Source organism: Hippoglossus stenolepis, chromosome 7 (assembly GCF_022539355.2).
Source record: "Hippoglossus stenolepis isolate QCI-W04-F060 chromosome 7, HSTE1.2, whole genome shotgun sequence".
Lineage (NCBI taxonomy): Eukaryota > Metazoa > Chordata > Actinopteri > Pleuronectiformes > Pleuronectidae > Hippoglossus > Hippoglossus stenolepis.
Genome location: NC_061489.1, coordinates 15,899,519 through 15,924,127, shown reverse-complemented (window position 1 = coordinate 15,924,127; position 24,609 = coordinate 15,899,519). Strand labels below are relative to the sequence as shown.

Here is a 24,609-nt window from a genome sequence, read left to right as displayed (position 1 = left end):
TCAAAGGTTAATGTGCAGTACTAAATTTCACAAAGCGTTAAGACATTTTTCTTCGGAATTCTACAGGTTTAAGTTAAAAAGGAATAAGCATTCCCCTTTTGTCGTCATACAAATGATAGGTTCTTCGCTTTTTCAAATTATAGTTTTTAAACTTGGAGTGTCGCAGAGGAACGGTTACAGCAACTTACTGTTTATTTAGCTTTTTCCATATTAAACATGCGCCAATTAGAACAGTCATTTTCTTGTTTTTATTAAAATCCAGTCACGGAAGAGTTGAATATTTTAAAATACACAGATATGTTATACCTAACTTATGCTCATGGTGTCAGTGTGCACCAGTCAACCAGTAGTGATTGTCCACCCTTCAGTGTCATCGAATTTGAAGCCTCATTCTGCTTTTGTGCCGCAATTCACAAGCACAGATGCGTGTTTGACTGGATTGTAACGTCTTTTTGGTTTATTTCGAGAAATCACAGATGCGTCGTTGATATATATTAACGTTCTTGGGAATTGTTTTAAGGAATATTTGCTTTTCCTCGCAATAACAATGGGATGCTTTAGATTCTCGCTGCACGGCCTGGCTTTCATTTTTCTTGCCGTCCTCCCCGTCAATGGAGACGTGAGCTACTCTGTCCCGGAAGAGATGAAACGTGGATCTGTAATCGGAAATATTGCAAAGGATCTGGGGCTTGATTTGGGCAGACTGTCCGCTCGCAAAGCCCGGATTGATACCGAGGACAACGGTGTTAAGTACTGCAGTGTAGATCTGAAGACCGGAGACTTGGTCGTACAGGAAAGGATCGACAGAGAAGGGCTCTGTGCGAAAAAGGCATCGTGTGTTCTGAAACAGGAACTTGTTCTGGAAAATCCATTAGAGCTTCATCGTATTAGTATCCGTGTCCAGGATATTAACGACAATTCACCGCAGTTTAAGGAGGATTCACTTAAGATTGAAATTAGGGAATCGGCAGACAAAGGTGCACATTTTCTTTTAGGAGAAGCGCACGATGGAGACATTGGGGAAAATGCTGTTCAAGGTTACTCACTTCAGCAGAACGAACATTTTAAATTAAATGTTAACACGAAAGCAGGGGGACGAAAATACTGTGAATTGGTCTTAGACAAAGAATTGGACAGAGAGGAAAAAGAAGAGCTTATGCTGTTGCTTTCTGCATTTGATGGTGGCTCTCCTCAGAGATCAGGTACTGTAGTAATACAGGTCACTGTGCTGGATGCTAATGATAATGTGCCAGTGTTTAGTCAGGCCGTTTATAAAGCCAGTCTGCCTGAAAATTCTCCTCTGGATACACTTGTTACCACCATAAGTGCAACTGACGCTGACGATGGTTTGAATAGTGAAGTCACGTATGCATTCGATCATGTTTCAGATGAAAATAGCAACGTGTTCTCTTTAAACCCCAAAACTGGAGAGGTGAGAGTAGCTGGAGCTATTGATTATGAGAAAGTGTCATCATATGAAATGCAGATCAGCGCCAAAGATGGTCTGGGATTAGTTTCTTATGTAACGTTAATAATTGAAGTTAATGATATAAATGACAACGCCCCAGTTATATCCCTGAAATCGTTGACTAACCCCATACCTGAGAACGTGTCACCTGGTACAGAGGTGGGCATCATTAACGTGCAGGACAGAGACTCTGAGAATAACAGACAGGTTCGCTGCTCCATTCAACAAAATGTCCCTTTTAAGTTAGTTCCTTCGATTAAAAACTATTATTCTCTGGTGACCACAGGACAACTGGACCGTGAACTAGTGTCAGATTACAACATTACAATCACTGCCACTGACGAGGGCTCTCCACCTCTGTCCTCCTCTAAAACTGTTCAGTTATCTGTAGCTGACATCAACGACAACCCACCTGTGTTTGAGGAACAGTCCTACAGCGCATATGTGACTGAAAATAACAAACCTGGCTCCACTTTATGTTCCGTTACTGCTCGAGACCCCGACTGGAGACAAAACGGTACAGTGGTTTATTCTCTGTTACCTGGTGAGGTGAACGGTGCCCAGGTGTCCTCCTATCTATCAGTTAACGGAGACACGGGGGTGATCCACGCTGTGAGGTCGTTTGATTATGAACAGTTCAGGAGCTTTAAAGTCCACGTGATGGCCAGAGACAACGGTTCTCCTCCGCTCAGCAGCAACGTGACCGTCAGCGTCTTCATATCGGATGTGAACGACAACTCTCCTCAGATACTGTACCCCGCCCCGGAGGGCAACTCCTTCATGACCGAGCTGGTCCCCAAAGCTGCACACGGAGGCTCTCTGGTGTCCAAAGTGATCGCGGTGGACGCGGACTCCGGACAGAACGCCTGGCTGTCCTATCATATAGTCAAATCCACTGATCCGGGACTTTTCACTATTGGTGTCCACAGCGGAGAGATCAGGACACAGCGGGACATTTCTGAATCTGACAGCATGAAACAGAACCTTATTGTGTCGGTGAAAGATAACGGACAGCCCTCTCTGTCTGCCACCTGTTCCATGTATTTACTTATTTCTGATAACTTGGCTGAGGTGCCAGAGCTGAAGGACATTTCTTATGATGAGAAGAATTCAAAACTGACCTCTTACCTAATCATCGCGCTGGTCTCTGTCTCTACCTTTTTCCTGACCTTCATCATCATCATCCTCGGTGGAGGTTTTGTCGCAGGAGAAAGCCCAGACTGTTATTTGATGGAGCTGTCGCCATCCCCAGCGCTTATCTCCCTCCTAATTACGCAGATGTTGATGCTACAGGAACTTTACGCAGCACTTACAACTATGACGCCTACCTGACAACAGGTTCTCGAACCAGTGACTTTAAGTTCGTGACATCTTACAATGACAACACACTGCCTGCTGACCAGACTCTGAGGAAAAGTCCTTCTGACTTTGCTGACGCGTTTGGAGACTGTGATGATTCGCCCGAGGTAGGGAAACATCTTAAATACAGTCAGTAAAATACGCTTAAAATACAAATATAAATTTTTAACATCAACAATGAACATTTCATTTTGTGTTTCAAAGTATTTTTACTTTTAAATCGTATCTATTGTTTTCAATACATACATGAACACTCTCACACAATGCACACACACACAAACACACACACAGACATGGTCATCATTTCCCTCTCTGTGTTTTAGTTGTTTCTACTCATTCGAACAATTGTTGTAAATCGGTGAACAATTTAAACGCTGCTCCTCTTTTCTCTGTCCATGGTGCTGAACACAGTTTTGTATCCAGCTTCATGATTAGAGGTTGTAAACATGTATTTTCCGTGTTAATTAATATGGCATATATAGCCACAAAGTCGAGTTGTCATCTTTTATATAGCTCTCATCTCTTTTTTAGATTTCTTTCCCCCTTGCATTTCTTACTTATTATAATTTTTTTGGTACATGTTTCAGCATAACCCTTAGAAATAGAATAATTATATCTCGGTTCATTTTCATTGTATTGCAATCCAAAACGTGTTTACATATTAGGGAGTCATGCTTATCCCCGTAAATATATCTGGTATACACGCTTTAAAAGAAAAAAAAGAAAAATACTCGTCAGTGCTATGTCTCAAAAAGTACTCAAGGTGTCAGTGTGCACTAATAAACGTGAATGCACGTCTACTCCCCACCCATTCATGTAGACAAATATAAAGGCAGTTCTCCATATAGTGGTTCTACGCTGAACCCGTTTGGAAGAAGGACGGTAGTGTGATGAAATTGGAATTTCCGAATAAATAGCGAATGGATTACTAAAACGTATTTGAGGCTACGTCAATTATTCGCCATTTTTTCTCCCTTCCTGCCGCAGCTATGGAAGTGAGCAGATTTGCGATTTGCAGCTGCGGCCTTGCTTTCATGTTTTTTGCCTTCCACCCTGTCAGTGGAGACGTGAGCTATTCTGTTGCAGAGGAGATGAAACGTGGATCTGTGATCAGCAATATTGCAAAGGATCTTGGACTGGATTTACGCGGTCTGTCCGCTCGCAAAGCCCGGATTGATACCGAGGACAACAACATTCAGTACTGCAGCGTCAACCTCAACAACGGAGACTTGGTCGTACAGGAAAGGATCGACAGAGAAGGGCTTTGTGCGAAAAAGGCATCGTGTGTTCTGAAACAGGAACTTGTGCTGGAAAATCCATTAGAGCTGCATCGTATTAGTATCCGTGTTCAGGATATTAACGACAATTCACCGCAGTTTAAGGAGGATTCACTTAAGATTGAAATTCAGGAATCGGCTGTTAAGGGGGCACGTTTTCAACTGGATGAGGCGCACGATGCAGACATAGGAGAATATGCTGTTCAGGGCTACTCACTGCAGGAGAACGAGCATTTCAAATTAAATGTTGACACGAAAGATGGCGGCCGCAAATATTGTGAATTAGTCTTAGACAAAGAACTGGACAGAGAGGATAATAAAGAGATTGTGCTGTTGCTTACTGCATTTGATGGTGGCTCTCCTCAGAAATCAGGTACTGTAGTAATACACGTCACTGTGCTGGATGCTAATGATAATGTACCGGTGTTTAACCAGGCCGTTTATAAAGCTAGTCTGCCCGAAAACTCTCCTCTGGATACATTGGTGATCAAAGTGAGTGCAACTGATGCAGACGAGGGAATGTATGGGGAAGTCACTTATGGTTTTAATCTCGTTACAGGTGAAAATAGCAACGTGTTTTCTTTAAACCCTAAAACTGGAGAGGTGAGGGTAGCTGAAGCTGTTGATTACGAGAAAGCTTCTTTATATGAAATGCAGATCAGCGCGAAAGATGGTCTGGGATTGGCTTCATATGCAAACTTAATTATTGAACTTACTGATATAAATGACAATGCTCCAATTATATATCTAAAATCCCTGACTAACCCCATACCTGAGAACGTGTCACCTGGTTCAGAGGTGGGCATCGTTAACGTGCAGGACAGAGACTCTGAGAATAACAGACAGGTTCGCTGCTCCATTCAGCAAAATGTCCCTTTTAAGTTAGTTCCTTCGATTAAAAACTATTATTCTCTGGTGACCACAGGACAACTGGACCGTGAACTAGTGTCAGATTACAACATTACAATCACTGCCACTGACGAGGGCTCTCCACCTCTGTCCTCCTCTAAAACTGTTCAGTTATCTGTAGCTGACATCAACGACAACCCCCCTGTGTTTGAGGAACAGTCCTACAGCGCATATGTGACTGAAAATAACAAACCTGGCTCCACTTTATGTTCCGTTACTGCTCAAGACCCCGACTGGAGACAAAACGGTACAGTGGTTTATTCTCTGTTACCTGGCGAGGTGAACGGTGTCTCGGTGTCCTCCTATCTATCAGTTAACGGAGACACGGGGGTGATCCATGCTGTGAGGTCGTTTGATTATGAACAGTTTAGGAGCTTTAAAGTCCACGTGATGGCCAGAGACAACGGTTCTCCTCCGCTCAGCAGCAACGTGACCGTCAGCGTCTTCATATCGGATGTGAATGACAACTCTCCTCAGATACTGTACCCCGCCCCGGAGGGCAACTCCTTCATGACCGAGCTGGTCCCCAAAGCTGCACACGGAGGCTCTCTGGTGTCCAAAGTGATCGCGGTGGACGCGGACTCCGGACAGAACGCCTGGCTGTCCTATCATATAGTTAAATCCACTGATCCGGGACTTTTCACTATTGGTGTCCACAGCGGAGAGATCAGGACACAGCGGGACATTTCTGAATCTGACAGCATGAAACAGAACCTTATTGTGGCGGTGAAAGATAACGGACAGCCCTCTCTGTCTACCACCTGTTCCATGTATTTACTTATTTCTGATAACTTGGCTGAGGTGCCAGAGCTGAAGGACATTTCTTATGATGAGAAGAATTCAAAACTGACCTCTTACCTGATCATCGCGCTGGTCTCTGTCTCCACATTTTTCCTGACCTTCATCATCATCATCCTGGGTGTGAGGTTTTGTCGCAGGAGAAAGCCCAGACTGTTGTTTGACGGAGCTGTCGCCATCCCCAGCGCTTATCTCCCTCCTAATTACGCAGATGTTGATGCTACAGGAACTTTACGCAGCACTTACAATTATGACGCATATTTGACAACAGGTTCCAGAACCAGTGACTTTAAATTTGTCACATCTTACAATGACAACACACTGACTGCTGACCAGACTCTGAGGAAGAGTCCTTCTGACTTTGCAGATGCCTTTGGAGACTGTGATTCTTCTCCTGAGGTAGGAACAGGTGTCACATATTACTCAGAATATTAGAATTTGCATTTGAACAATTCACCTAAACCCCTTAGAAAAACATGTACTTGCCTGTGTTGCCTTGTCTTTTTTTTAAATGACAGATTCACAATGTGTAGCACGGGTGCAAAGAAGACGTCAAGCCGACCTTTATTCTAAAGTAATTTGTTCCAATACTCATGGAGTATACTTCTCTTCTTATTTCAGGTTGAGTTCTTGTGGTATCTTTCAAGAGTTCAGAGAAGATGTTTCCATTGTGTTATTCAGATATTCAAAGTTTTGGTCATTCAAAGTACTTTTTTCCTGATCTTTTTGAAAAATCTGTTTCACTTGATCTCAATGCATTGCTGTATCTCTGTCCTTGGTGCTGAACATCACCTTTGCACTTGAGATGTTTTAGACCCAACCCCCTTGTTCCTTTTCTTTCTTTTGTTCAAACATTTTAGATCACTGGTCCATTTGCCAACTTGTCTTACCGACGAGACTAAACAAAAGTAACTTTAGTGAGTCAGTAACTTTATGACATTGATATGACAAACAATGCTCCGTCGGCTGACCACATTCTGATTCTGACGAAATGTTCCATTATGCTGATGCATTTGGAGATTATAATTTTCCCCCCCAACCTAGGGACACATTAAATATCTCTAAATTCATCTTCAGTGTTCTGCAGAAGACATTCTCATTTTGCTTTGGCTATTTTAGATTGTACCATGGTTTTACTGCATTGGTAGTTTAATGTCTGAGGGGTCATTTGGAATTAACAAAGGTACATTCCGAGTGTAGATTCCTTTTTTAAATTTATTCTCATATGACAATTTTTTTAAAATATTTTCATTGTTTTTTGTGCTTGGAGCTGGTTTATGTTGCATTTTGGGTGATTTAGAGATCTGTTACCCTTGTGGATCACGCTTTCTTCCTTTTCCCGTTCGTTGATTCCTTTCTTGGACATCTCAGTGACACTGCTTTTTTCAATTAGTGTTTAGTTGCTTAAAGGTTTTCTTATGAATACAGCCTCCTTTAGATAAACAGTGATTAGACATAGATGAAGTATTGGAGCAGTGTGAACAGTCGGAACATGGAACCTGTGAATTTGTCCTTGGCTTGATTATGGTCTCCCTTTCTTAAGTTGGCCCTCCATATCTACAAATATAGACATTCATTTGTGAAAAATACAGTGTCCAGCCTTAAATTAATATGCAGTGCTAAAGTTTTTAAATGCATTTATCTGTTCTCGTCTTTGTTTCTTTGTTAGATGCTATAGATTGTTTGCAGGTGCAAATAGTACAATTACAAATACTTTAAAGGTTTAAGCAAATGAATGGTTATCAGCTGCAATATGTCACAATCAAATGTTGGTTGAGCAACTTGCCACAATAGTAGTTTTAACTGGAAGTGCGAATTGTGTTGTATCTGGTGAATTTCTAAGGTTGGAACTTCACAACTTACATTTATCCATATTCTTCACCCTAACCACAACTGTTTACAGCTGTTTATCTATCAGTTTGTTTTAATATTTGCTAAATTTCACAACTGAATAATAACTTGCATAGAGCACACTCAATATTTAACAATGTATATGTCTTTCCTTATAATGTTTTTATTTCTCAATACTGGATATTCAAACACAGATGCAAAAAATCTGATCTCTCGAGACTTGCCATCGCTCTTGCTGGAGTGTGATTACTCCAAATCAATTTGTCTTTGATTGCAGTGCATTACTTTAAGTTTCAAACTGTTGATGGTATGTTCATAAGCACACAGCAGTTACATTTATATCTACAACAGTCAACACATCATCCTGAAGGTTCATCTTGGTTAAAGTGCAGTAACATATTCCAACATGTTCAACATCTGCAAAATTAGGAAGTTGAAGATGTTTAGTCATATGATTTGAGCAAAATGATAAATATACCAAGTTACCTCATTTTTACTTGATCTACTCTTCACCAGGAATTTGAAGAAAGTGAATGTTTAGGAAGCAATCTCCACCATTTTATCAAGGAGGGATTTTTGGATACTAGTTATCCTGCACTTTTAATATAAAACCAAATAGATGTCCCAGTGTGTCTTCAGATAAATTATAGGTTGTTCAGTTTTTCATATCGTGAATCTACAAATTAGACCCTTCTTGAGACACAATTACAGCTTTTTCATGCTTAATTTGCTTTTTATGCATCAAGGGCCAGTTAGAATATACATTTTATTGTTTTGATTTAAAAAGGATGTCTGGGAAAGGGTCGTTTTTTTTTTTTAAAGCACAGAAAACGTTTTGTTATACTTGAAAAATGCTCATGGTGTCAGTGTGCACCAGAAAACAAGTAGTGATTCTCCACCCTTCAGTGTCATCGAATTTGAAGCCTCCTTCTGCTTTTGTGCCGCAATTCACAAGTACAGCTGCGTGTATGACTGGATTGTGACGTCTTTTTGGTTTATTACGATAAATCACAGATTCGTCGTTGATATATTTTTACCAACTTGGGAATTGTTTTAAGGAATATTTGCTTTTCCTCGCAATAACAATGGAATGCTGTAGATTCTCGCTGCACGGCCTGGCTTTCATTTTTCTTGCTGTCCTCCCCGTCAATGGAGACGTGAGCTACTCTGTTCCGGAAGAGATGAAACGTGGATCTGTAATCGGGAATATTGCAAAGGATCTGGGGCTTGATTTGGGCAGACTGTCCGCTCGCAAAGCCCGGATTGATACCGAGGACAACGGTGTTAAGTACTGCAGTGTAGATCTGAAGACCGGAGACTTGGTCGTACAGGAAAGGATCGACAGAGAAGGGCTTTGTGCGAAAAAGGCATCGTGTGTTCTGAAACAGGAACTTGTGCTGGAAAATCCATTAGAGCTTCATCGTATTAGTATCCGTGTCCAGGATATTAACGATAATTCACCGCAGTTTAAGGAGGATTCACTTAAGATTGAAATTCACGAATCGGAAGACAAGGGTGCGCGTTTTCAACTGGACGAAGCGCACGATGGAGACATCGGAGAAAATGCTGTTCAGGGCTACTCACTACAGCAGAATGATCACTTTAAATTAAACGTCAAGTCAAAGGGCAGTGGGAGAAAATATGGTGAATTAGTCTTAGACAAAGAATTAGACAGAGAGGACAAAAAAGAGATTGTGCTGTTGCTTACTGCGTTTGACGGTGGTTCTCCTCAGAGATCAGGTACTGTAGTAATACACGTCACTGTACTTGATGCTAATGATAATCTACCAGTGTTTAGCCAGGCCGTTTATAAAGCCAGTTTACCTGAAAACTCTCCTGCGGATACACTTGTTATAACTGTGACTGCAACTGATGCAGACGAGGGAGTGAACGGTGAAGTCAGTTACGGATTCGACCATGTTTCAGATGAAAACCAAGTTTTCTTACTAAACCCTAAAACTGGAGAAGTAACAGTGGCTGGAGCTATTGATTATGAAAGAGAGTCGTCATATGAAATGCAGATCAGCGCCAAAGATGGTCTGGGATTGGCGTCATATGCAACGTTAATTATTGAAGTTACTGATATAAATGACAACGCCCCAGTTATATCCCTGAAATCACTGACTAGCCCCATACCTGAGAACGTGTCCCCTGGTACAGAGGTGGGCATCGTTAACGTGCAGGACAGAGACTCTGAGAATAACAGACAGGTTCGATGCTCCATTCAACAAAATGTCCCTTTTAAGTTAGTTCCTTCGATTAAAAACTATTATTCTCTGGTGACCACAGGACAACTGGACCGTGAACTAGTGTCAGATTACAACATTACAATCACTGCCACTGACGAGGGCTCTCCACCTCTGTCCTCCTCTAAAACTGTTCAGTTATCTGTAGCTGACATCAACGACAACCCACCTGTGTTTGAGGAACAGTCCTACAGCGCATATGTGACTGAAAATAACAAACCTGGCTCCACTTTATGTTCCGTTACTGCTCGAGACCCCGACTGGAGACAAAACGGCACAGTGGTTTATTCTCTGTTACCTGGTGAGGTGAACGGTGCCTCGGTGTCCTCCTATCTATCAGTTAACGGAGACACGGGGGTGATCCACGCTGTGAGGTCGTTTGATTATGAACAGTTCAGGAGCTTTAAAGTCCACGTGATGGCCAGAGACAACGGTTCTCCTCCGCTCAGCAGCAACGTGACCGTCAGCGTCTTCATATCGGATGTGAACGACAACTCTCCTCAGATACTGTACCCAGCCCCGGAGGGCAACTCCTTCATGACCGAGCTGGTCCCCAAAGCTGCACACGGAGGCTCTCTGGTGTCCAAAGTGATCGCGGTGGACCCGGACTCCGGACAGAACGCCTGGCTGTCCTATCATATAGTCAAATCCACTGATCCGGGACTTTTCACTATTGGTGTCCACAGCGGAGAGATCAGGACACAGCGTGACATTTCTGAATCTGACAGCATGAAACAGAATCTTATTGTGGCGGTGAAAGATAACGGGCAGCCCTCTCTGTCTGCCACCTGTTCCATGTATTTACTTATTTCTGATAACTTGGCTGAGGTGCCAGAGCTGAAGGACATTTCTTATGATGAGAAGAATTCAAAACTGACCTCTTACCTGATCATTGCGTTGGTCTCTGTCTCCACCTTTTTCCTGACCTTCATCATCATCATCCTCGGTGTGAGGTTTTGTCGCAGGAGAAAGCCCAGACTGTTGTTTGACGGAGCTGTCGCCATCCCCAGCGCTTATCTCCCTCCTAATTACGCAGATGTTGACGGCACAGGAACTTTACGCAGCACTTACAATTATGACGCCTACCTGACAACAGGTTCTCGAACCAGTGACTTTAAGTTTGTGACGTCTTACAATGACAACACTCTGCCTGCTGACCAGACTCTGAGGAAGAGTCCTTCTGACTTTGCTGATGCGTTTGGAGACTGTGATTCTTCTCCTGAGGTAAGACCGGGTGTCATATTCCGCTCAACACATTAATTTGCATCTTAACAATTCAACAAAACCCCCAGAGAAATTTGTACATGCCTGTCTTGCCTTTTTAAATGGCAAATACACAATGTACAACGCGTGTGGTATGGAGATTATTTTTATAGATTCAATCAATTTTAGAATAATTCAACCTTTTCTCTAAAGTAATAATTTGTTCCTATACACTCATCCTGAACTTCTTGGAGCATACTTCTCTTCTTCTCCACTCTTGTATGCAGGTATTTCAATTTTTTGGGTCATTCAAGAGACTGTTTTGTCTTTTCCCCCAAAGCTGTATCACTTGACCTCAAACCATCAGTGTGTCTCTGTCCTCATCAGTGTGTCTCTGTCCTTGGTGCTGAACCTCACTTTTGCACTCGAGATGTATTTTCAGAAGCAACCCATGTCTTTTACTTTCTACCACCATTCCAACCTTTCAGATTAGTTTCACTGACTAACTTGTTTTTCCAATGAGGCTCTGAATAGAAGTCCATCAGATTTAGTTGATGCTTTCAGAAATTTTGAAGAGTTGAATCACATTGACACCAACCTGACAACAGGTGACAGACGCAGTAACTTTGTGACAAAGGCTTTTTGCTGAACAAACTCTGATGAAATATCCTTGTAACTTTCCTGATGCATTTAGAGAAGGTGATGGTTCTCATAGGAACACACTCAATATCACTAAAGTCATCTTCAGTGTTCTGCAAATGTCATCATTCAGTTTTTGCTATCATTATTTTACCTGCTATAATTGTATTGCGTTGGTCGTTTTGTATGTCTGCAGGTGATTAAGAATTCACTTGGACACATTGAGTTGAGTTTTCTTTATCTATTTAGTCTCACATCAAAAAGTTATCATGATATGTTCTTTGATTCTTTATGCTTGGAGCCCGTTTATGTTGCTTTTTTTGTGTTTAAAGATACGTTACCCGTGTGGTTCATGCAATTTTCCTTTTCCCTTTGTTGATTCTGTTGAAGATCTTACGGATTCTGCTTTTTCCACATTAGTGCTTATTGTCTTTGAGGATTATGCATGAATACATATAGTACTATTGTGGATCAACGGTCATTAGATGTTTAATATTGAAGCAGTGTGATTCATTTGAATATGAAGTGTGAGTTGGTCCTGGTTTGTTAGTTTTCTCTCTTTCCTGTCCTTCTGTAGAAGTTTGAACATTGTAAAACATACACTGTGTTATTCTTGATAAATGGATTGCATTGATTTTATTTTAAAACTGTTTAAGGAATATTTGAAAGCACACAACAGTTCAGATTACATCTATAACAGTCAACAGACTGACCTGGAGGTTCAGCCTCAAAGGTTAATGTGCAGTACTAAATTTCACAAAGCCTTGAGTATTTTCTCATTGGAGTTGTGCAGGTTTACGATGAAATGAATAACGGTTCCCCTTTTGTCGTCAGACAAATAATAGGTTCTTCGCTTTTTCAAATTATAGTTTTTAAACTTGGAGTGTCCCAGAGGAACGGTTATGGCAACTTTCTGTTAATTCGGCTTTTTCCTTAGTAAACATGCACCAATTAGAACAGTCATTTATGGTTTTTATCAAAATCCAGTCACGGAAGAGTTGAATATTTTAAAATACAGATATGTTATACCTAAATTATGCTCATGGTGTCAGTGTGCACCAGTCAACCAGTAGTGATTCTCCACCCTTCAGTGTCATCGAATTTAAAGCCTCATTCTGCTTTTGTGCCGCAATTCACAAGCACAGCTGCGTGTTTGACTGGATTGTGACGTCTTTTTGGTTTATTTCGAGAAATCACAGATGCATCGTTGATATATATTAACCTACTTGGGAATTGTTTTAAGGAATATTTGCTTTTCCTCGCAATAACAATGGGATGCTTTAGATTCTCGCTGCACGGCCTGGCTTTCATTTTTCTTGCCGCCCTCCCCGTCAATGGAGACGTGAGCTACTCTGTTCCGGAAGAGATGAAACGTGGAGCTGTAATCGGAAATATTGCAAAGGATCTGGGGCTTGATTTGGGCAGACTGTCCGCTCGCAAAGCCCGGATTGATACCGAGGACAACGGTGTTAAGTACTGCAGTGTAAATCTGAATACCGGAGACTTGGTCGTACAAGAAAGGATCGACAGAGAAGGGCTCTGTGCGAAAAAGGCATCGTGTGTTTTGAAACAGGAACTTGTGCTGGAAAATCCATTAGAGCTGCATCGTATTAGTATCCGTGTCCAGGATATTAACGACAATTCACCGCAGTTTAAAGAAGAGACTCTAAAATTTGAAATTCGTGAAATGGCAATAAAGGGCTCGCGTTTTTTGCTGGATGAGGCACACGATGGAGACATTGGAGAAAATGCTGTTCAGGGCTACTCACTGCAGCAGAATGATCACTTCAAATTAAATGTTAAGTCAAAGGGCAGTGGGAGAAAATATGGTGAATTAGTCTTAGACAAAGAATTAGACAGAGAGGACAAAAAAGAGATTGTGCTGTTGCTTACTGCATTTGATGGTGGTTCTCCTCAGAGATCAGGTACTGTAGTAATACACGTCACTGTACTTGATGCTAATGATAACGCACCAGTGTTTAGTCAGGCCGTTTATAAAGCCAGTCTGCCTGAAAACTCTCCTCTGGATACACTAGTTATAACTGTGACTGCAACTGATGCAGACGAGGGAGTGAACGGTGAAGTCAGTTATGGATTCGACCATGTTTCAGATGAAAACCAAGTTTTCTTACTAAACCCTAAAACTGGAGAAGTAACAGTGGCTGGAGCTATTGATTATGAAAGAGAGTCGTCATATGAAATGCAGATCAGCGCCAAAGATGGTCTGGGATTGGCGTCATATACAACGTTAATTATTGAAGTTACTGATATAAATGATAACGCCCCAGTTATATCCCTGAAATCGCTGACTAACCCCATACCTGAGAATGTGTCACCTGGTTCAGAGGTGGGCATCGTTAACGTGCAGGACAGAGACTCTGAGAATAACAGACAGGTTCGCTGCTCCATTCAACAAAATGTCCCTTTTAAGTTAGTTCCTTCTATTAAAAACTATTATTCTCTGGTGACCACAGGACAACTGGACCGTGAACTAGTGTCAGATTACAACATTACAATCACTGCCACTGACGAGGGCTCTCCACCTCTGTCCTCCTCTAAAACTGTTCAGTTATCTGTAGCTGACATAAACGACAACCCACCTGTGTTTGAGGAACAGTCCTACAGCGCATATGTGACTGAAAATAACAAACCTGGCTCCACTTTATGTTCCGTTACTGCTCGAGACCCCGACTGGAGACAAAACGGTACAGTGATTTATTCTCTCTTACCTGGTGAGGTGAACGGTGCCTCGGTGTCCTCCTATCTATCAGTTAACGGAGACACGGGGGTGATCCACGCTGTGAGGTCGTTTGATTATGAACAGTTCAGGAGCTTTAAAGTCCACGTGATGGCCAGAGACAACGGTTCTCCTCCGCTCAGCAGCAACGTGACCGTCAGCGTCTTCATATCGGATGTGAACGACAACTCTCCTCAGATACTGTACCCCGCTCCGGAGGGCAACTCCTTCATGACCGAGCTGGTCCCCAAAGCTGCACACGGAGGCTCTCTGGTGTCCAAAGTGATCGCGGTGGACGCGGACTCCGGACAGAACGCCTGGCTGTCCTATCATATAGTCAAATCCACTGATCCGGGACTTTTCACTATTGGTGTCCACAGCGGAGAGATCAGGACACAGCGGGACATTTCTGAATCTGACAGCATGAAACAGAACCTTGTTGTGTCGGTGAAAGATAACGGACAGCCCTCTCTGTCTGCCACCTGTTCCATGTATTTACTTATTTCTGATAACTTGGCTGAGGTGCCAGAGCTGAAGGACATTTCTTATGATGAGAAGAATTCAAAACTGACCTCTTACCTGATCATCGCGCTGGTCTCTGTCTCCACCTTTTTCCTGACCTTCATCATCATCATCCTGGGTGTGAGGTTTTGTCGCAGGAGAAAGCCCAGAATGTTGTTTGACGGAGCTGTCGCCATCCCCAGCGCTTATCTCCCTCCTAATTACGCAGATGTTGATGGCACAGGAACTTTACGCAGCACTTACAATTATGACGCCTACCTGACAACAGGTTCCAGAACCAGTGACTTTAAGTTCGTGACATCTTACAATGACAACACACTGCCTGCTGACCAGACTCTGAGGAAAAGTCCTTCTGACTTTGCTGATGCGTTTGGAGACAGTGATTCTTCTCCTGAGGTAGGAAGAGATGTGAGATATCCTATGACAGTTTTGTATTCGCCACTGAAATCGTAAAATTTTGATTTTTCACAATGTGGTTATGTTTCGTTGTGTAGATTCACTTTCTTTTAAACGTAACTACAGCCTTCAGTTTGAATTCAGTATGTCACTGGTTTCTAAATCTGAGCTCGGTGATGCATTGTGGAGCATGACTAAAGTAATGTTTTTTTGGTACTGTTGGCACTTTTCAAGTGTTCTTCCATTAGTGTGCAGGTAATGCCAATATCCTGGTCCTTGAAGAGATTGTCGGCCTCTTTTAGTATATTTTTTCATCCCCAAAACTGGTCTTTCTCTTTATACATAACAGGTGTGTCTGCCGGTTTCTTTTTGTTTTGCTGAGCTGGAGTTTCAGTTCTTTGTCTCTGTCCTTGGTTGCTGAGCTTTACTCTTCTTCTTGTTGCGTATTTGTGGAAGTAGTTTACCCGTCTTTTCCTTTTTTCATTGCTCAAAAGTTTTCCATTACAGTTTCACTTAGAAAAATGTGTTCCTGATCAGATTGTAATGGAGATGTCCAGGAGTCTTTCCTGATGATGTTGATTTTTAACGAACTTCAACACATGTATAAAATGACAGTAGCTTATAAATAGAAATGTGTATAGTGTTTTGTTCTTTCTTTCTTTTTTACTTACTTTTTAAATTCTTTCTTTCATTCTTAATGAATTATCCTTTGCAGTTAAGTTTTCAGTAAGTCTCATGCTAACTTTTCATTTGGATCTAAGAGCTGACCAATCAAAACTAGCTCATCATAAAATGAATATTACACAAAAGTTGTCATGGAAAGAATGTTTTTAAAATATTGGTAATGTTAAACAGAGTCAGGGTTTACTCTTAGGTGTGTATTTGGGATCATATCTTACGGACAACTTTCAGGTTGTAATTGATATATTTCATTTCAGTATGAGAGCCACTGAAAATATAACACTGTTGTACTTTACCTTTACAAACCTGGGGATCCTCGGGCTTATTATGAATGCTTTGTTTTTATTATTAATGACTGCAATTTTTGAGGACTTGTTGTGTTGGATGGTCTTGCACCTTGAAGGGGGCTAAACTGGTTATCCATCTATTATAAGGGCTTTAATGTTGTGGTTTGATGGATTTTGATGTTTGCTGGTTTGGTAAAGAGGTGTAAGTCATTTGGTGTCTCTTTCTTTGCGCAGTGGGGTACACTGAGCTGTAGTGGTTTGTTTACACCCTTTAATTAAAGGAGGATAAGTCAAACATCCTTCTCACCTGCAGTCTCTCTTTCCTTATCTCTCTGTTTCTTTCTCAGGAGCCTAATACATTTCAGTTAGGTCTTGTTTCATGGAGAATTACTTTCCAGGAAAATTGTTTGATTAGTAAAGACTTCTCTCTGTTTCTATCTCTTTCATGGTTTACTATGATGGATCGCAACAATGTGCTTGATTTATGTCGTCCTCCTGTATGTCTAACAAAGTTTTATTATGTCAGAGACAGTTTACAATGTCTGCATGACTAAATATTATGGAGACTGGGCTTTTCAATATCAACAATATTGGCTTTTTACATTCCTTTCTAAAATAGCTTTAATGTGCCAAATTGATTTGTACGTCTCATTTACAATTACATGAATTACCATTTATTCATACCCACAGTTTATTTTGTCTTAAAATAATTAATTGAATTGTACATTCATTTATTTAATCTGTCTTTAACTTTAAGCTACCACTATTACAACAAATAGTGTTATTGTTGTTTCTATTCGTAATATTATACGTGTGTGCAGTGTGTCATTGCTTCATACCCACTCATGGTGTCGCTCTTCACTAATCTACATGAAACGTGTCCACCCTCTGTTGTACAGACCAATAAAGGGGCATATTTTTGGTTGCTTCTGGTCTCAGGAAGCATCGACAGGAGCTGCTGTGGATTTTATTGTATCTGTTATATTCAACCATTGTTGGAGTCTAAATCAGACAGTCGTGCTTTTCTGTAACAAACGCATTGTCAGGATGGGGCCCAAGATGAGCTGCTTTGTGTTGCTCCTGCTCTGGCAAGCCGCGAACGGGGACGTGAGCTACTCGCTGCAAGAGGAACTGAAGCGCGGATCGCATATTGGGAATATAGCGAAGGATCTCAACCTGGATATGAACAAACTGTCTTCTAGAAATGCCCGTGTTGACGCCGCAGGAAATCGCAAACGATATTGTGACATCAATCTCGCTACTGGGGACTTGATTGTTTCTGACAGGATCGACCGAGAGGAGCTTTGTGGCGAAAAGCTGTCGTGTGTGATAAAACGCGATCTCGTTTTGGAGAATCCTCTGGAGCTGCATCCATTCAGTCTACACGTTCAGGATATTAATGATAACTCACCGCAGTTTAATGAAGAAATTATCAATATTGAAATTCGAGAGTCGGCAGTCAGGGGAGCTCGCTTTGTAATAGAGGAGGCGCATGATGCGGACGTAGGGCAAAATTCAGTTCAGCAATACAGCTTGAAGAAGAATGATAATTTCATCCTGGCTGCTAGTGGAAACACACTCGAGCTTGTTCTTGATAAAGAGCTTGATCGTGAAAAACAAGGGGACATGAATCTGCTCCTTACAGCTCTAGATGGTGGCTCTCCTCAGAGATCAGGTACCGTAGTCATACACGTCACTGTGCTGGATGCTAATGATAACGCCCCAGTGTTTAGCCAGGCCCTTTATAAAGCCAGTCTGCCTGAAAACTCTCCTTTAGATACTGTGGTGGTCACAGTGAGGGCGACTGATGCAGATGAGGGAGTGAATGGAGATGTGACTTATGACTTTGGACACGTTACTGAAGATGTGAAGAAAGTTTTTAGTATTGATCGCAAAAATGGCAAAATAACAGTAAATGGTGCAATTGACTATGAAACTGTTACATCATATGATCTGCGCATTAAAGCAAAGGATGGTTTAGGATTATCCTCTTACACAAAAGTAAACATTGATATCACCGATGTGAATGACAACGTCCCTGTAATCTATATGAAATCTCTGATAAATGCAGTACCTGAGAACGTGTCACCTGGTACTGAGGTGGGCATCATTAACGTGCAGGATGCAGATTCTGATAGTAACCAAAAGGTTCGCTGCTCCATTCAGCAAAATGTCCCTTTTAAGTTAGTTCCCTCTATTAAAAACTATTATTCTCTGGTGACCACAGGACAACTGGACCGTGAACTAGTGTCAGATTACAACATTACAATCACTGCCACTGACGAGGGCTCTCCACCTCTGTCCTCCTCTAAAACTGTTCAGTTATCTGTAGCTGACATCAACGACAACCCACCTGTGTTTGAGGAACAGTCCTACAGCGCATATGTGACTGAAAATAACAAACCTGGCTCCACTTTATGTTCCGTCACTGCTCGAGACCCCGACTGGAGACAAAACGGTACAGTGGTTTATTCTCTGTTACCTGGTGAGGTGAACGGTGCCCAGGTGTCCTCCTATCTATCAGTTAACGGAGACACGGGGGTGATCCACGCTGTGAGGTCGTTTGATTATGAACAGTTCAGGAGCTTTAAAGTCCACGTGATGGCCAGAGACAACGGTTCTCCTCCGCTCAGCAGCAACGTGACCGTCAGCGTCTTCATATCGGATGTGAACGACAACTCTCCTCAGATACTGTACCCCGCCCCGGAGGGCAACTCCTTCATGACCGAGCTGGTCCCCAAAGCTGCACACGGAGGCTCTCTGGTGTCCAAAGTGATCGCGGTGGACGCGGACTCCGGACAGAACGCCTGGCTGTCCTATCATATAGTCAAATCCACTGATCCGGGACTTTTCACTATTGGTGTCCACAGCGGAGAGATCAGGACACAGCGGGACATTTCTGAATCTGACAGCATGAAACAGAACCTTATTGTGGCGGTGAAAGATAACGGACAGCCCTCTCTGTCTGCCACCTGTTCCATGTATTTACTTATTTCTGATAACTTGGCTGAGGTGCCAGAGCTGAAGGACATTTCTTATGATGAGAAGAATTCAAAACTGACCTCTTACCTGATCATAGCGCTGGTCTCTGTCTCCACCTTTTTCCTGACCTTCATCATCATCATCCTGGGTGTGAGGTTTTGTCGCAGGAGAAAGCCCAGACTGTTGTTTGACGGAGCTGTCGCCATCCCCAGTGCTTATCTCCCTCCTAATTATGCGGATGTTGATGGCACAGGAACTTTACGCAGCACTTACAATTATGACGCCTACCTGACAACAGGTTCCAGAACCAGTGACTTTAATTTCGTTACATCTTACAATGACAACACACTGCCTGCTGACCAGACTCTGAGGAAAAGTCCTTCTGACTTTGCTGATGCGTTTGGAGACTGTGATTCTTCTCCTGAGGTAGGAAGAGATGTGAGATATCCAATGACAATTTTGTATCCGCCACTGAAATGGTAATTTTGACTCAAGTGTTTCATTTTTGTGCAAAATTGCGATTTTCACAATGTGATGACTACAGCATTCAGTTTTAATTCAGTATATCACTGGTTTCTAAATCTGAGCACGGTGATGCATTGTGGAGCATCACTAAAGTATTGTTGGCACTTTTCAAGAGTTCTTCCATTTGTGTGCAGGTAATGCCAATATCCTGGTCCTTGAAGAGATTGTTGGTCTCTTTTAGTATATTTTTTCATCCCCAAAACTTGGTCTTTCTCTTTATACATAACAGGTGTGTCTGCCGGTTTCTTTTTGTTTTGCTGAGCTGGAGTTTCAGTTCTTTGTCTCTGTCCTTGGTGCTGAACTTTACTCTTCTTATGCTGCGTATTTGTGGGAGTAGTTTACCCGTCTTTTCCTTTTTTCATTGCTCTAAAGTTTTCCATTCTAGTTTCACTTAGAAAAATGTGTTCCTGATCAGATTGTAAGGGAGATGTCCAGGAGTCTTTCCTGATGATGTTGATTTTTAACGAACTTCAACACATGTATAAAATGACAGTACCTTATGAATAGAAATGTGTCTATTCTTTTGTTCTTTCTTTCTTTTTTACTTAATATTTACAATCTTTCTTTCATTCTTAATGAATTATCCTTTGCAGTTAAGTTTTCAGTAAGTATCATGCTAACTTTTCATTTGGATCTAAGAGCTTCCATTACACAAAAGTTGTCATGGAAAGAATGTTTTTACAATATTGGTAATGTTAGACAGAGTCAGGGTTTACTCTTAGGTGTGTATTTGGGATCATATCTTACGGACAACTTTGAGGTTGTAATTGATATATTTCATTTCAGTATGAGAGCCACTGAAAATATAACACTGTTGTACTTTAACTTTACAAACCTGGGGAACCTTGGGCTTATTATGAATGCTTTTTTTTTTTTAAATGACTGCAATATTTGAGGACTTGTTGTGTTGGGTGGCCTTGCACCTTGAAGGGGGCTAAACTGGTTATCCATCTATTTTAAGGGCCTTAACGTTGTGCTTCTATAGAATTTGATGTTTGCTGGTTTGGTAAAGAGGCGTAAGTCATTTGGTGTCTCTTTCTTTATGCAGTGGGGTACACTGAGCTGTAGTGGTTTATTTACACGCTTTAATTAAAGGAGGATAAGTCAAACATCCTTCTCACCTGCAGTCTCTCTTTCCTTATCTCTCTGTTTCTTTCTCAGGCGCCTAATACATTTCAGTTAGGTCTTGTTTCATGGAGAATTACTTTCCAGGAAAATTGTTTGATTAGTAAAGACTTCTTTCTGTTTCCATCTCTCTCATGGTTTACTATGATGGATCGCGACAATGTGCTTCATTTATGTCATCCTCCTGTACGTCTATCAAAGTTTTATTATGTCAGAGACAGTTTACAATGTCTGGATGACCAAATATTTTGGAGACTGGGCTTTTCATTATCAACAATATTGACTTTTAACATTCCTTTCTAAAATAGCTTTAATGTGCCAAATTAATTTGTACGTCTCATTTACAATTATATGAATTACCATTTATTTATACCCACAGTTTATTTGTCTTAAAATAATAAATTGAATTGTACATTCATTTATTTAATCTGTCTTTAACTTTAAGCTACCACTATTACAACAAATAGTGTTATTGTTGTTTCTATTCGTAATATTATACGTGTGTGCAGTGTGTCATTGCTTCATACCCACTCATGGTGTCGCTCTTCACTAATCTACATGAAACGTGTCCACCCTCTGTTGTACAGACCAATAAAGGGGCATATTGTTGGTTGCTTCTGGTCTCAGGAAGCATCGACAGTAGCCCGACGGTGAGCTGCTTTGGATTTTATTCTATCTGTTATATTCAACCATTGTTGGAGTCTAAATCAGACAATCGTGGTTTTCTGTAACAAACGCATTGTCAGGATGGGGCCCAAGATGAGCTGCTTTGTGTTGCTCCTGCTCTGGCAAGCCGCGAACGGGGACGTGAGCTACTCGCTGCAAGAGGAACTGAAGCGCGGATCGCATATTGGGAATATAGCGAAGGATCTCAACCTGGACATGAACAAACTGTCTTCTAGAAATGCCCGTGTTGACGCCGCAGGAAATCGCAAACGATATTGTGACATCAGTCTCGCTACTGGGGACTTGATTGTTTCCGACAGGATCGACCGAGAGGAGCTTTGTGGAGAAAAGCTGTCGTGTGTGATAAAACGCGATCTCGTTCTGGAGAATCCTCTGGAGCTGCATCCATTCAGTCTACACGTTCAGGATATTAATGATAACTCACCGCAGTTTAATGAAGAAATTATCAATATTGAAATTCATGAGTCGGCTGACAAGGGAGCTCGTTTTTTGATAGAAGAGGCGCATGATGCGGACGTAGGACAGAATTCAGTTCAACAATACAGCTTGAAGAAGAATGATAATTTCATTTTGGCTGCTAGTGGAAACACACTCGAGCTTGTTCTTGATAAAGAGCTTGATCGTGAAAAACAAGGGGACATGAATCTGCTCCTTACAGCTCTAGATGGTGGCTCTCCTCAGAGATCAGGTACCGTAGTCATACACGTCACTGTGCTGGATGCTAATGATAACGCCCCAGTGTTTAGCCAGGCCCTTTATAAAGCCAGTCTGCCTGAAAACTCTCCTTTAGATACTGTGGTGGTCACAGTGAGGGCGACTGATGCAGATGAGGGAGTGAATGGAGATGTGACTTATGACTTTGGACACGTTACTGAAGATGTGAAGAAAGTTTTTAGTATTGATCGCAAAAATGGCAAAATAACAGTAAATGGTGCAATTGACTATGAAACTGTTACATCATATGATCTGCGCATTAAAGCAAAGGATGGTTTAGGATTATCCTCTTACACAAAAGTAAACATTGATGTCACCGATGTGAATGACAACGTCCCTGTAATCTATATGAAATCTCTGATAAATGCAGTACCTGAGAACGTGTCACCTGGTACTGAGGTGGGCATCATTAACGTGCAGGATGCAGATTCCGATAGTAACCAAAAGGTTCGCTGCTCCATTCAGCAAAATGTCCCTTTTAAGTTAGTTCCTTCTATTAAAAACTATTATTCTCTGGTGACCATAGGACAACTGGACCGTGAACTAGTGTCAGATTACAACATTACAATCACTGCCACTGACGAGGGCTCTCCACCTCTGTCCTCCTCTAAAACTGTTCAGTTATCTGTAGCTGACATCAACGACAACCCACCTGTGTTTGAGGAACAGTCCTACAGCGCATATGTGACTGAAAATAACAAACCTGGCTCGACTTTATGTTCTGTCACTGCTCGAGACCCCGACTGGAGACAAAACGGCACAGTGGTTTATTCTCTGTTACCTGGCGAGGTGAACGGTGCCCAGGTATCCTCCTATCTATCAGTTAACGGAGACACGGGGGTGATCCACGCTGTGAGGTCGTTTGATTATGAACAGTTCAGGAGCTTTAAAGTCCACGTGATGGCCAGAGACAACGGTTCTCCTCCGCTCAGCAGCAACGTGACCGTCAGCATCTTCATATCGGATGTGAACGACAACTCTCCCCAGATACTGTACCCCGCCCCGGAGGGCAACTCCTTCATGACCGAGCTGGTCCCCAAAGCTGCACACGGAGGCTCTCTGGTGTCCAAAGTGATCGCGGTGGACGCGGACTCCGGACAGAACGCTTGGCTGTCCTATCATATAGTCAAATCCACTGATCCGGGACTTTTCACTATTGGTGTCCACAGCGGAGAGATCAGGACACAGCGGGACATTTCTGAATCTGACAGCATGAAACAGAACCTTATTGTGGCGGTGAAAGATAACGGACAGCCCTCTCTGTCTGCCACCTGTTCCATGTATTTACTTATTTCTGATAACTTGGCTGAGGTGCCAGAGCTGAAGGACATTTCTTATGATGAGAAGAATTCAAAACTGACCTCTTACCTGATCATCGCGCTGGTCTCTGTCTCCACCTTTTTCCTGACCTTCATCATCATCATCCTGGGTGTGAGGTTTTGTCGCAGGAGAAAGCCCAGAATGTTGTTTGACGGAGCTGTCGCCATCCCCAGCGCTTATCTCCCTCCTAATTACGCAGATGTTGATGCTACAGGAACTTTACGCAGCACTTACAATTATGACGCCTACCTGACAACAGGTTCTCGAACCAGTGACTTTAAGTTCGTGACATCTTACAATGACAACACACTGCCTGCTGACCAGACTCTGAGGAAAAGTCCTTCTGACTTTGCTGATGCCTTTGGGGACTTAGATGGTTCTCCCGAGGTAGGAACATGATTCATATCGTGTGTCCCTGATGTGTAAAACGTTTTCAGTGTTGACTCTCTCTCTCTCTCACTCACTCACTCATTCACTCAAGCTGATTGATGTTGCTCTCTTCCTCTGTCCTTGGTGCTGAAACACATATTTCTTGATGCATTGTTTAGGCCTTGAACTCTCTCACTTTTTGTTTTTTTGACACAGCCTAAGCTCATTTTCCTGGATGGGGAAATATTTCATATTAAATTTGTTATGAAAAGGTATTTCACTAGTGTTTTGAAGACCCAAAATATATTTGCTGACTATACTTAATTGCTGTAATTTTAAGTATATCATTCAGAAATAACTGATAGATAGCAAATATCCACTATAACATTATTTTGTTCAACAATTTAAGTAAGTTCGAAACGGGACATTCAAAGATGATATTTGACTGTTGAATTTTCAAATCATCACTTACATATTTGTAACATTAACCTCTGTACCACTGATCAGCTGCATG

At 41.9% G+C, this 24,609-nt stretch overlaps 2 protein-coding genes across 23 annotated transcripts in view; both read left to right on the top strand.

The window, feature by feature from the left end:
- LOC118111996 (protocadherin gamma-A4) overlaps positions 1–24,609 on the top strand; it is a 268,356-nt gene that overhangs the window by 53,551 nt on the left and 190,196 nt on the right. Inside the window, exon 1 of one of the 22 annotated variants that reach the window (XM_035160939.2) lies at positions 3,529–6,210. The exons of 12 other annotated variants lie outside the window; for them this stretch is intronic. In XM_035160939.2, coding sequence (XP_035016830.2) covers positions 3,817–6,210 — 2,394 coding nt within the window. In that variant the 5' untranslated portion in view covers positions 3,529–3,816. Of the gene's footprint in view, positions 1–3,528; positions 6,211–8,603; positions 11,133–12,874; positions 15,406–17,352; positions 19,782–21,487; positions 24,114–24,609 lie in introns of those variants that run through there. 9 more of the 22 variants (XM_035160921.2, XM_035160950.2, XM_035160932.2 and 6 more) reach the window with 9 other exon arrangements.
- Positions 394–2,928, top strand: LOC124852077 (protocadherin gamma-A11-like). Its single transcript, XM_047340551.1, has one exon. The coding sequence runs from the start codon at positions 548–550 to the stop codon at positions 2,798–2,800; it is 2,253 nt and encodes a 750-aa protein (XP_047196507.1). The 5' UTR covers positions 394–547; the 3' UTR covers positions 2,801–2,928.

Excerpts from the sequence above, each read along its gene's own strand:
- LOC124852077 (XM_047340551.1), top strand. The coding sequence starts at position 548 with ATGGGATGCTTTAGATTCTCGCTGCACGGCCTGGCTTTCATTTTTCTT.